Genomic DNA, 13,270 nt, shown 5'->3' with positions numbered 1-13,270 from the left:
TATAAGAACACAATTTAAGCTGGGCATGGTGACTCATGCCTGTAATCCCAACACTTTGGGAGGTTGAGGCTGGCAGATCACCTAGGGTCAGGAGTTCGAGACCAGCCTGGCCAACATGGCAAAATCCCGTCTCTACTAAAATACAAAAAATTAGCCGGGCATGGTGGCACATGCCTGTAATCCCAGCTACTTGGGAGGCTGAGGCAGGGGAATCGCTTGAACTCAGGAGACGGAGGTTGCAGCGAGCTGAGATCGTGTCACTGCACTCCAGCCTGGCGACAGAGCAAGACTCCGTCTCAAAAAAAAAAAATACAAAAATTAGCCGGGCATGGTGGCACATGCCTGTAATCCTGGCCACTCGGGAGGCTGAGGCAGAAGCATCGCTTGAACCCAGAAGGCAGAGCTTCCAGTAAGCCGAGATTGTGCCATTGCGCTCCAGCCTGGGCAACACTGAGACTCCAGCTCAAAAAAAAAAAGGCCGGGTGTGGTGGCTCATGCCTGTGATCCCAACACTTCGGGAGGCCAAGGCAGGTGGATTACCTGAGGTCGAGAGTTCAAGACCAGCCTGGTCAATGTGGTGAAACCCGTCTCTACTAAAAATACAAAAAATTGGCCAGGCACGGTGGCTCATACCTATAATCCCAGCACTTTGGGAGGCTGAGGTGGGCAGCTCATGAGGTCAGGAGATTGAGACCATCCTGGCTAACACAGTGAAACTCCATCTCTACTGAAAATACAGAAAATTAGCTGGGCGTGGTGGCAGCCGCCTGTAGTCCCAGCTACTCAGGAGGCTGAGGCAGGACAATGGCATTAACCCGGGAGGTGGAGCTTGCAGTGAGCCGAGATCACGCCACCACACTCCAGCCTGAGCAACAGAGCGAGACTCTGTCTCAAAAAAAAAATAAAATAAAATAAAAAATTAGCCAGGCGTCGTGGCACACACCTGTAATCCCAGCTACTCCAGAGGCTGAGACAGGAGAGTCACTTGAACCCTGGAGATGGAGGTTGCAGTGAGCCAAGGTTACGCCACTGCACTCCAGCCTGGGTGACACAGTGAGGCTCTGTCTCAAAACAACAACAATTAAAAAAAAAAAAAACTGAGAATGTACTATCATTTTATATTTAGGAATTATTCTTTTTGGTGTTGTACTTCAACTGACAAATTCAACTAATTTACTTGGTAGTGCAATGCAAATTAAAAACTAAAGTCAGTATTGTACTGACAACTCAAAAATGTCAACTGAAGAAAATGTACTTCTCTGTTCTGCTGTCATATATCATTTGAACATTTACCTGGTGCATCAATGATTCACAAGGTGAAGAGACATCAAAATCACCTGGAGGGCTCTTTGTAACTAAACATATCTAAAATTTTAAACACCCTTTTCCCCTACACACGCCCATCCACTGAGGGTCCCTGTCACAGTTAATGATCATTACGAACAAGAGTAGGTCACATCCCTGAGATGTAAAGTGGTAGAATAAAGGATGAGACACACTGAGCAAATGGTCCCTTGTTTCTTTTCCTTTCTTTTATGGTTGAGCTCAGAAGTGCCACAACAGAACCATCACAAATTGACAAACAGGCAACAGAGAAGTTTAAGACTTAGATTTACACCCGGCGCAGTGGCTCCTGCCTATGATCCCAGCACTTTGGGAGGCCAAGGCGGGTGGATCACGAGGTCAGGAGTTCAAGACCAGCCTGGCCAACATGGTGAAACCCCATCTTTACTAAAATACAAAAATTAGCCAGGTGTGGTGGGGGGCACCTGTAATCCCAGCTACTAAGGAGGCTGAGGCAGGAGAACTGCTTGAACCAGGACCCAGGAGGCAGAGGTTGCAATGAGCCAAGATCACATCACTGCACTCCAGCCTGGGCTACAGAGCGAGACTCCGTCTCAAAAAAAAAAAAGAAAAAAAGAATTAGATTAGATTTACTAAATTCTAAAGATCCCAAGAGTGGTTTCTCATCAGAACCACCAGAGAAGCTTGTTCGAAACATAAGTTCCTGGACCCCATCTCCAGAGATTGTACTTAGCTGGTATGAAGGGAGGCCTGGCAATCTATGTTTTAACCAAATATGCCTGTTGATGTTGATGTTTCTGAGCCAGCATTTAAGAACCCTGTCCTTAATTTTAGACTCCATCAGTGGGGTCTATTTTAGCTTTTTTTTCTTTCTTTACACATTCTTAAAGTCTTAATGACTCAAACTCAAAGAACTTTCTAAGGAATATTTTTTAAAGGACAATTTCTCTTCTTTAAAGAAGCTAAGTCTCTAAGAAAGAGATTTAAGTATATTAAAACATTCAAATTTTGAGTAGTGACAACTTAAATTTAATAATTGATTAAAAAGTAAAAGCAAAGTAGTTTGACGTTATAATGTATCTGAGAAAGAATAAAATTATCATAATTTCTAATTACTTAGAAATCTGATTCAAATGAATTCAAGGTTTTTAATTTGCGTTGTACTACCAAGTAAATCTGAAGAATTTTGGCCCTGTGATATTAACTAGAATAGATACAATAGAATAGTAGGAGGCATTAAAAATAATGATTTAGATATATATTAGAGGCCTTTAATATACAGTAGAAATGTTGTTAGCTAAAAGAAGGTCACAGCATAATACCAACAGTATTCCATTCAGGTAAATCTGTTATGTGTATATGCATAGAGATATTTCAGTAAAGAGAAATGTCAAAATGTTAACAGTGGAATAGCAAAGTTGTCAGTAGATGGGAGGATCTGGAATATATTTTGCTTTCATATCTATGCTTTTCTGTTTTATATTTATGAACAGAAAAATTGAGCTATTTTTATTGCTGAAAATGTGTCTGGAGCTTTAACATACAAAATGTAATGTAACTAGAGATCTTCAAGTAGCTAAAACAGTAGATCTGAATATCTGGACTGCATATTAGTAAGAATGGTAAGACAATCAACAGAAATCTTAAATTAGATTTACAGTCATATGTTGCTTAATGACAGAGATATGTTCTGAGAAAGGCGATTTCATCACTGTGCAAAGATCATCAAGTGGACTTATACAAACCCACCTGGTACGGCCTACCACACACCTAGGATATAGCATATAGCCTACTGCTTCTAGGCTACAAACCTGTACAGCATGTTACTGTATTGAATACTGTAGGCAACTGTAACACAATGGTAAGTATCTGTGTATCTAAACACATCTAAGCATAGAAAAGATACAGTGAAAACACTGTATTATAATCTTTGTTTTTTGTTTTGTTTTTAGAGACAGGGTCTCACTCTCACCCAGGCTGGAGTACAGTGGCCCAATCTCGGCTGACTGTGGCCTCGACCTCCCAGGCTCAGGTGATCCTCCTGCCTCAGTCTCCCAAGTAGTACAGGCACCCACCACAAAACCCTGCTAATTTTTTTTCTATTTTTTGCAAAGACAGGGTTTCACCATTTTGCCCAGGCTGGTCTCAAACTCCTGGCCTCAACCAATCCGCACCCTCTCAGCCTCACAAAGTGCTGGGAGTACAGGTGCGAGCTACCACACCTGGCTAACACTATATTGTAATCTTATGGGACCACAGTGATACACGAGGTCCATCATTGACCTAAACATCTTTGTGTGGCAGATGACTTCTTCATCAGAGACACAGATAATTTCTGATTGCTTCTTTACTTCTTAGTATCATTTAAGAACACTGCAGAAATTGATATCAGTTGCTTTCTTTATAATTTTTATTAACCTAATCCAAAAATAAAGTGTAATACCAACAATGAGGTAGCTAATTACATATTCTCCTTTAAGAGTATAAGACAGCTTTTTTAAGGATGAAAAAAACTCAAGCTTGCAAGTTTAAGAAAACTTCTAAAAGTACAGACAACTTGGGCCATGGGGGAAAAAAATGTGAAAAGAGAAAAATTATAAAAGTCTTTTAAACAAAAAGTATAGGCCTGGGCATGGTGGCTCACGCCTATAATCCCAGCACTTCGGGAGGCCAAGGCAGGTGGACCACCTGAGGTCAGGAGTATGAGACCAGCCTGGCCAACATGGTGAAACCCCGTCTCTACTAAAAATACAAATATTAGCCAGGCGTGGTGGCAGGCACCTGTAATCCCAGCTACTCAGGAGGCTGAGACAGGAGAATCACTTGAACCTGGGAGGTGGAGGTTGCAGCGAACTGAGATTGCGTCCCTGTACTTCAGCCTGGGAGACAGAGCAAGACTCCATCTCAAAAAAAAAAAAAAAAAAAAAAAAGTATGTTTAACATTTTAGCTCTCCCTCTCCCTCTCCCTCTCCCTCCTCTCCCCACAGTCTCCCTCTCCCTCCTCTCCCCACAGTCTCCCTCTCCCTCCTCTCCCCACAGTCTCCCTCTGATGCCGAGCCGAAGCTGGACTGTACTGCCACCATCTCGGCTCACTGCAACCTCCCTGCCTGATTCTCCTGCCTCAGCCTGCCGAGTGCCTGCGATTGCAGGCACACGCCGCCACGCCTGACTGGTTTTCGTATTTTTCTGGCGGAGACGGGATTTCGCTGTGTTGGCGGGGCTGGTCTCCAGCTCCTAACCGCGAGTGATCTGCCAGCCTCGGCCTCCTGAGGTGCCGGGATTGCAGATGGAGTCTCGCTCACCCAGTGCTCAATGTTGTCCAGGCTGGAGTGCAATGGCGTGATCTCGGCTAGCTACAACCTCCACCTCCCAGCTGCCTGCCTTGGCCTCCCAAAGTGCCGAGATTGCATCCTCTGCCCGGCCGCCACCCCGTCTTGGAAGTGAGGAGCGTCTCTGCCTGGCCGCCCATCGTCTGGGATGTGAGGAGCCCCTCTGCCCGGCTGCCCAGTCTGGGAAGTGAGGAGCCCCTCTGCCCGGCCACCACCCCGTCTGAGAGGTGTACCCAACAGCTCATTGAGAACGGGCCATGATGACGATCGCGGTTTTATCGAATAGAAAAGGGGGAAATGTGGGGAAAAGATAGAGAAATCAGATTGTTGCTGTGTCTGTGTAGAAAGAAGTAGACATAGGAGACTCCATTTTGTTCTGTACTAAGAAAAATTCTTCTGCCTTGGGATGCTGTTGATCTATGACCCTACCCCCAACCCAGTGCTCTCTGAAACATGGGCTGTGTCCACTTAGGGTTAAATGGATTAAGGGCGGTGCAAGATGTGCTTTGTTAAACAGACGCTTGAAGGCAGCATGCTCGTTAAGAGTCATCAGCACTCCCTAATCTCAAGTATCCAGGGACACAAACACTGCGGTAGGCCGCAGGGTCCTCTGCCTAGGAAAACCAGAGAACTTTGTTCACTTGTTTATCTGCTGACCTTCCCTCCACTATTGTCCTATGACCCTGCCAAATCCCCCTATGCGAGAAACACCCAAGAATGATCAATTAAAAAAAAAAAAAAATTTTAACTAGTAGAGCCTGAATATGATTTGTTCACATCTTTGGAGTCATCAGCTTCCTCACTGAATGTGACATGGCTATCATCAAACATCAACTATAACCTGCAGGAGCACAGAAAAATAAGTGAATATTTCCTGTAGCTAACGTGACAGCACTTAGCTCTTAAATTGCAAAGCCCCATAATTATAATGCCCAGTCATCTCATTTATTTTCTACAAGTAAACAATCACACCAAGTTGCCTTTCCTCCACCTTAAATGTAAAGAATTACAGAACGAAAAGCTACAAAAGCATCCTGAAGTTAAACTTCCATGAATGGCAACAAAAAGAACAGGTACTTATTGTTTGTACTTAATAAATACATCATCAACATTAACTTTTTTTTCTTTTTTGAGACAGAGTCTCGCCCCAGACTGGAGTGCAGTGGCGGGATCTCAACTCACTGCAACCTCCGCCTCCTGGGTTTACGTGATTCTCCTGCCTCAGCCTCCTTAGAAGCTGGGATTACAGGCACACGCCATCACACCTGGCTAAATTTTTAGTAGAGTTGGGGTTTCACCATGTTGCCAGGCTGGTCTCGAACTCCTGACCTCAATGATCCGCCCACCTCGGCCTCCCAAGTGCTGGGATTACAGGTGTGAGCCATTGCACCCGGCCAACATTAACTTTTTAAAAGTAATTTCTGTTCTCAGCTGACAATACTGATTTATCCTGTGATAGTCATTTTGTTTTGTTTTTAAGAATGACTTCTTGACATTATGACAAATCTTAATGGTATACCTTACACTTAAGTTACCTACTCTAAAATACATTTGGTAATAGATATTAGAGTGTGTGGCAAAATTATATTCTCAGAAGAATTGAAAAAAAAAAAAAGATAACATATGCTGAAAGGAAAGACACGAAGAGAAAGAGAAACCAGAGAAAAGAACCAAGCAAGAATGGGAGCAAGGAGACATGGGCAACTAGAAAAAAACAGGGCACAGGACCAAATTTGGAAAGGGCTGAGAAATGGAGGACACAAAATAGTAAAATCAATAGGAAAAAGGAAGATACATATACTACGAAGGGAAAAATCTAGGAAAGGGGAAAAAAAGGCTATTTCACTTATATACATGAATTCAGCCAATAAAGGTAAACACACGTAGAACTTACCTGGTTTTCCTCCTGTACAACTCTGTACTGTTCCTTCCAAATGGTGATTTTGGAAGCTTCATCTTTTCTCAGGGCTCGTTCTTTCTTCAGCTCTGGGCTCCAGAAAGTCTTGATGCTATTCATTGAAGAACTCAATTTGCTCTCCTTTACTTCCACATCCTTCCGCAAGAGATCATTTTCTCTTAATACTTCCTTCAGCTGTGTCTGCAGATCCATGATTGTGTTATCTCTCGCCTGACGAAGGGAGTGAGGTACAGTGGATGCCATACTCACAGCAGGGAGGTGATGCTCTCCAAATGCTATGGTGTCACTAGCAACTCCACTGCTAGCTATATTGGGGCTACTACCCATAGCAGTCATCCGAACACCGTAAGGCAGACGTCCCCCAGAACGGCCAAGTGTCATGGTGCTTTTAGGTGTTTCTGAACCCACATTTTCATGGTCACTTAGATACATAGGGCCAGAGGTGGCATAGGCAGCATTTAAAGATTGTATATTTTCCATTGAAAGGGTTTTCCCACTGCCACCTCCAACACTGCTTCCCGAACTCCCTCCTGTACTGTTGGTTCGACGGTGACCCAAGCGAGGGGAACGTGGAAGCCTGGGTGAACGCCCAGGGCTCTGACTGCTCGGCTCCACCTTCCCAACAGAGCGGGCACTTCCATACATGGTTGCAAGGTCAGAAAAGGTGTAAAGCAGAAAATCAACAACAACAACAAAAATGGGAACCTTGTGAGGTGTCTCTATGGCTATAAGTTGGTTTAAGGTTAATCAGAAGAAGGTCCCCAGCTGTCCAATCTTGAAGAAGTATCTTACACCATATCTGTAACGAAAAGATCACACATTAAATCCTCCAATAATAAATATTTCCCTTCTCAGAGACTTTCCATTACCCCCACTTAAAGAAGATCTAGCCCTTCTACCATGTATGTACTCATGCATTCAGAATGTGATTACAGCATAATGTACTCATAGTAAACAATATTTTAGAGATATTTTAGATGTCTCAAAACTGAATGCTGAAAACATACCATGCAACTGGAAAACAAACAAACAAAAAAGTGCCAAGTGCAATGGCTCATGCCTATAATCCCAGCGCTCTGGGAGGCCAAGGTAGGAAGATCGCTTGAGGCCAGGAGTTCAAGACCAACCTGGGATACACAGCAAGACCGTCTACAAAAAAGAAAAAGAAAAAAAAACAAGAAGTATAAAGATTGACATGGAAAAGATTAAACTCAATGTCTGAATATCTGATTTGCTAACTGAAAACCCAAGATAATCAACTGACAAGTTATTAGAATAACAGACTCAACAAACTGGTCAAACTCAATATCAATATATAAATATCAATGTATACATCAGTAGTAACAACTAGAAAATGCAGTTTTTAATTTAAAAGAAATTTTAAATCCCATTCACAACAGCAACAAAACCATAAAAGTACTTTGATGTAAATCAACAGAAATGTGCAAGCATTATGGAGGAAAAAAACTATAACATTTTACTGAAAGACACGAAAGAACACCTAAACAAAGTTATCTGTGTTCATGGATGAGAAGACAAACACTGCTAAGATTCAGTTCTTCCCCAACTACTTAGCACAATCCCAGTGAAAAATCTCTACAGGATTTTGCTAACCAGCTATAGATCCCTTCCTTTCACAGGTGTTGAAGGATTTTTCAAGTAACTCAACAAGCTGACTCTAAAATTCAAATGGAGAGTAAAGATACAAGAGTAACCAAACAACTTAAAACAGATGAACAAAGAAGGAAGACAGCCCTCAACAGCAAGATAAATTACAAATCCATAATTCTTCATTTGTACTGCAAAAATCCAAAAACCTCTGAAAATAAGATTTTCCTTTTAACTCATCTAGCAGCAAACCTTGACCTGATCTGAGCTTACTGTTTATATGTATCCCACATACTGTGACTTTATATATTTCATTAAGAAAACAATGTGTGTGATTACTGGATACTACATAATGTCCACTAAGAATTACTGGAAAAAATTCCTGACAACAAAACCACACCTGACCTGCAAGGTTTCTCACAAAGTATTGTAGCCTTGTAAAACTATAATAACGAAAACTGTATAGTACTAGCCCAAGAACAGGGTCTAAATTATATATGGGAATTTAATATATGTTAAAAGTAACATTTCAAAACAGTGAGTGATATGGTTTGGCTGTGTCCCCACTCAAATCTCACCTTGAATTGTAATCATCTTCATGTATCAAGGGTGGGGCCAGGTGTACTTAACTGAATCATGGGCGCGGTTTCCCCTCTACTGTTCTGGTGGTAGTGAGTGCATCTCATGGGATCTGATAGTTTTATAAATTGGAGTTCCCCTGCACAAGTTCTCTTGCCTGTCGCCATGTAAGACATAATTTTGCTCCTCATTGCCTTCTGCCATGATTGTGAGGTCTCCCCAGCCATGTGGAACTAAGAGTCCATTAAACCTCTTTCCTGGCAGGGTGCAGTGGCTTACATCTGTAATTCCAGCAATTTGGGAGACCAAGGCGGGTGGATCATCTGACATCAAGTTCGAGACCAGCCTGACCAACACGGCAAAACCCAATCTCACTAAAAGTACAAAAATTAACCGAGCATGGTGGCAGGTGCCTGTAATCCCAGCCACTCAGGAGGCTGAGGCATGAGAAGCTTGAACCCAGGCGGCAGACATTGCAGTGAGCCGAGATTGCACCACTGCACTCCAGCCTGGGTGACAAAAGCGAGACTCCGTCTCAAAAAAAAAAACAAAAACAAAAACAAACTTTCCTTTTTAAATTACCTAGTCTCAGGTATGTCTGTATTAGCAACATGAGAACAGACTAATACACTGAGGAAATGAAAAATCACTCAATAAATGAAGTTTAAATACTTGTTGCTCTTTGAGAAACATAAAGTATACTCGTCTTCACATAGTACACCAAAATAAATTCCACATACGTTAAAGATATAAATTTTTTAAACCATTAAAAGTACTAGAAGAAAATTTTGAAGAATATCCTTGTGAACTTGAGTTAGGAAAAGGCTTCTTAAATAAAAAACCAGAAGCAAAAACCATAAAGAAAAACAACCAACACACTTAATTATGTCAAAATGACAAAGTATTATACCAAAAAATGCTGTAAATAAAATTAAAAGATAAACCAAAAGCTAGGTGAAAAACACAGTGAACATAAGTATAATGATCTGTAAACAGAGTATGTAAAGAATTCCTACACGGGAAATGCCAATTTTGAAACAGCGATAATTAGAGGGAAGGAAACTTGTGTTATAAAGGGAAAAAATGTTTGTAGAGGCTTTAGCTCAACTTATAAAGCTTTACACTCAAACTACCATAAAGCACCTGAATTTTTTTTTCAAAAAAGAAAACATGTTCATACTCTACAAGTATAATTAAAACAAATTTTAAAACCACAGGCAGTTGTCCCTTGGTATCTGCTGGGGACTGGCTCCAGCAGAACGTATCCAGATATCCAAGACTGCCCCAGACAACAAAAATCCCAGGATGCTCAAGTCACTGATTCAAAATGACATAGTAATTGCATAAAACCTATGGATATCCTCCAGCATACTTTAAATCATCTCTAAATTACTTATAATACTTAATACAATGTAGATGCTATGTAAATCGTTGTTATTGTGTTTTTTACTTGTATTATTTTTCCATGTTGTATTATTTTTTCCCAAGTATTTTCTTTCTTTTTTTTTTCCACTTTTTTTTTTCAAGGTGACTTTAAGATTGTTTCCCAAATATTTTCAGTCCACAGTTGGTTTGATCTGTGGATGCAGAACCCACTAAACTATAGCTATCAACTTTATACACTTCTTTCAAAGACAATACAGATCTAAACTAGATCTCTCTGATTTCCTGGCATCATTTCAAAGAATTGGCTTAGGTCAAGTAACAACAGGCTTCAGCATATTAAACAATATTGTCCCAAAATCCATTGTTATGTAAATTGATTCTTATAAGTGTTTCTTCATTGAAAACAGTACCCAAGTAAATCATATTGTCAAAAATAAGATTCTAAAGACAGTATCTATTCTGGTCAAACAGGTTAAAAGTCCTCAAAAATGTGAACACACAGGTGGTCTCATCTCTATATTAGTGAACCAGTAAAGAAAGCCCAGGGTTAACAACAAACGAGACAGGAAATACACAGAGCCTGACCCTTTAAGGAAAGACTCCAATCTCCCTCCATCTCAGAAATTGCTATGGCACACTAAGTTCAGAAATTGCAATATTTTGCTAGTAATGTTACGAAATTCCTTTCCAGGACTAACCTAGCTCATGAAGTAAAAATTCCTTTTCATGAGTAATCTGGACTGTAAAGTGGGTGACAGGTAGTAACCTACAAATCACTACTTAAGATGAATTCTATTTCAAGATCGAAGAGGAATACAAAGTTTTTTTTTTAAGTAATTTGAATATTGCTTAAAATAAGGGAGCCATTAATTATCTGGAATCCTTTGAATAACAAAAGCTAACATTTAGTGAGTGAGTGTTTCATATGCCAGGCACTGTACTATGAGTTTTATAAGATTTAATATTTATATTAAATATAAATATTCAATATTCATTTATGATTTAATATTTTGTATGAATAAGTAAGATGGGTCCTGTCATTATTTCCATTTTACAGATAAAGAAAGTTGAGGCTTAGAGGGCTTGAGTGACTTATCTAAAGACACACAGCTATTAAATGGTAGGGTCAAGATTTGAATTAAGGCAGCCTAATTCCAGATCCCTGGAGGCTGTTAACTATCATGCTTGACCACCATTACCTGCTGATGTAACATCTCAAGTGTCCGTAGGATAGTAAAGGTTCTCACAATTTTAAGGTAGTGTATCCTACTAATTTACCACTCTAAACTTTAGGTTACATCTTAGATTTTCCCAGGTGTAAAACTTAATCACTTATATCTTTCTATTAAGTAGGAGAAAGTCTTTTTTAAAAGATGGTAGGCAGAACAAAATAAGTAAAACAATAAAATAATTCAGAAATTCAAGAGTTTCGGGAATCACACCATGAGAACTTTAAACTGCCACATTCATGCACACACACACACACACACACACACACACACACAATCCCAACTGTGCTGCTGTGCGGAACTCTATTTTCATGTAGTGGAGTAACTAAATCACACTAAATAGGCTAAGATCCAATAACAAAAATTCACATTGTTTTCAACATTAGCAGGTGCACACTCTAATATTCAAGTCACTTTCAAATCCAAAATCGTATTTCCAAGTGGAGTCTGTTATTTTCAGAACTATATTCATTTATATGACAAGGGAAGGAATTCACTAGCTCTTTCTGAAGGAAGCCCTTATATCAGCTTTTTAATCTCATGAGCTTCAGGGAAGACAGTGTTTTTAAAAAATTCTTTCTAAAAATATGGAAGAAAGCCACAAAATAATAATTCTTGCACTTTAAACAATTTGACCAAAAATATGACCAAATAAGTCACACAATATGACTCAATTTATGTAAAATTCTAGATTTATTATGACAGAAAGCTACTAAGTACATGACTAGGGGCTGGGTAGAGGGAGGCATGGATCATAAAGGAGCAGGGGGAAACTTTTGGGGGTGATTAAAATGTTCTCTATTGTGCTTGGGATGATGGTTTCACAGGCATATATGTATGTCAAAACTGATCAAACTGTATAAATATGTGCAATTATCGTATATAAATTATACCACAAGAATTTGGGGAAAATTGCACGTATTTTAAACTCTTTCTCTAAATTAAGCCAAAAGAAACACCTTTAGTGATTTATATACCTAGAGTCCCGATTGCTGCTAGAGAAAATCATGCAGCTGTTCAGTTTGATTTCCTACCTCAGCTGTACCCATGATTCTCCCCCAGAGCCCCACAAGTCCCTTAGTTAGCTTCCTATGCAATATTTGTTATGGTGGGTTATTTCAAATCTTGGTCTTCTGCCTCTCACTTTCAGCAAATGACTTCATATTATGGGATGAATTGTGTCCCCCAGTCCAAAATTCCTAAATTGAAGTCTTAACCCCCATACCTCAGAATGTGACTACATTTTAGATGGGGTCCTTAAAGAAGTAATTAAGGTTCAAGGAGGGTATTGGGGTGGGCCCTAATCCAATATAATTAGTATCCTTATAAAAACGGATTAGGACACAGGCAAGCACAGAGGAAAGACCATGTAAAGACACCAGAAAATGGCCATGTACAAACCAAAGAGATAGGCCTCCAGAAGAAACCAACCATGCCAACACCTTCGTCTCAGAATTCTAGCTTCCAGAATTATGAGAAAATACATGCTTGTGCCAGGCACGATGGTTCACACCTATAATCCCAGCACTTTGGGAGGCCACAGTGGGTGGATCACCTGAGGTCAGAAGTTCAAGACCAGCCTGGCCAACATGGTGAAACCCTGTCTCTACTAAAAATACAAAAATTAACCGGGCATGGTATGGTGGCGCATGCCTGTAGTCCTGGCTACTCCGGAGGCTGAGGCAGGAGAATGGCTTGAACCCGGGAGGCAGAGGTTGCAGTGAACAGAGATGGCGCCACTGCACTCTAACCTAGGCGACAGAGCGAGACTCCGTCTCAAAAAAAAAAGAAAAGAAATTGTTGTTAAGCCACATCATCAGTAGTCTTGTGGGGGGGCGGGGTGGAGGGGCGGGAGATGTTTTGTGTTTTTGTTTGTTGAGACAGGGTCTCCTCTGTCACCCAGGCTGGAGTGCAGT

The 13,270-nt window shown here is 40.7% G+C and overlaps 1 protein-coding gene across 23 annotated transcripts in view; it reads right to left on the bottom strand.

The window, feature by feature from the left end:
* Positions 1-13,270, bottom strand: part of ERC1 (ELKS/RAB6-interacting/CAST family member 1) — a 519,708-nt gene that overhangs the window by 471,036 nt on the left and 35,402 nt on the right. For 19 of the 23 annotated variants that reach the window (XM_063694551.1, XM_055357508.2, XM_055357510.2 and 16 more), the window contains exon 2: positions 6,529-7,351. In XM_063694551.1, coding sequence (XP_063550621.1) covers positions 6,529-7,197 — 669 coding nt within the window. In that variant the 5' untranslated portion in view covers positions 7,198-7,351. Of the gene's footprint in view, positions 1-6,528; positions 7,352-7,559; positions 7,702-13,270 lie in introns of those variants that run through there. The other 4 variants (XM_055357514.2, XM_055357503.2, XM_063694552.1 and 1 more) reach the window with 2 other exon arrangements.

Source organism: Gorilla gorilla, chromosome 10 (assembly GCF_029281585.2).
Source record: "Gorilla gorilla gorilla isolate KB3781 chromosome 10, NHGRI_mGorGor1-v2.1_pri, whole genome shotgun sequence".
In the NCBI taxonomy this organism is placed as follows: domain Eukaryota; kingdom Metazoa; phylum Chordata; class Mammalia; order Primates; family Hominidae; genus Gorilla; species Gorilla gorilla.
The sequence above is the reverse complement of the archived record's forward strand: the minus strand, read 5'-3'. Positions and strand labels throughout refer to the sequence as shown.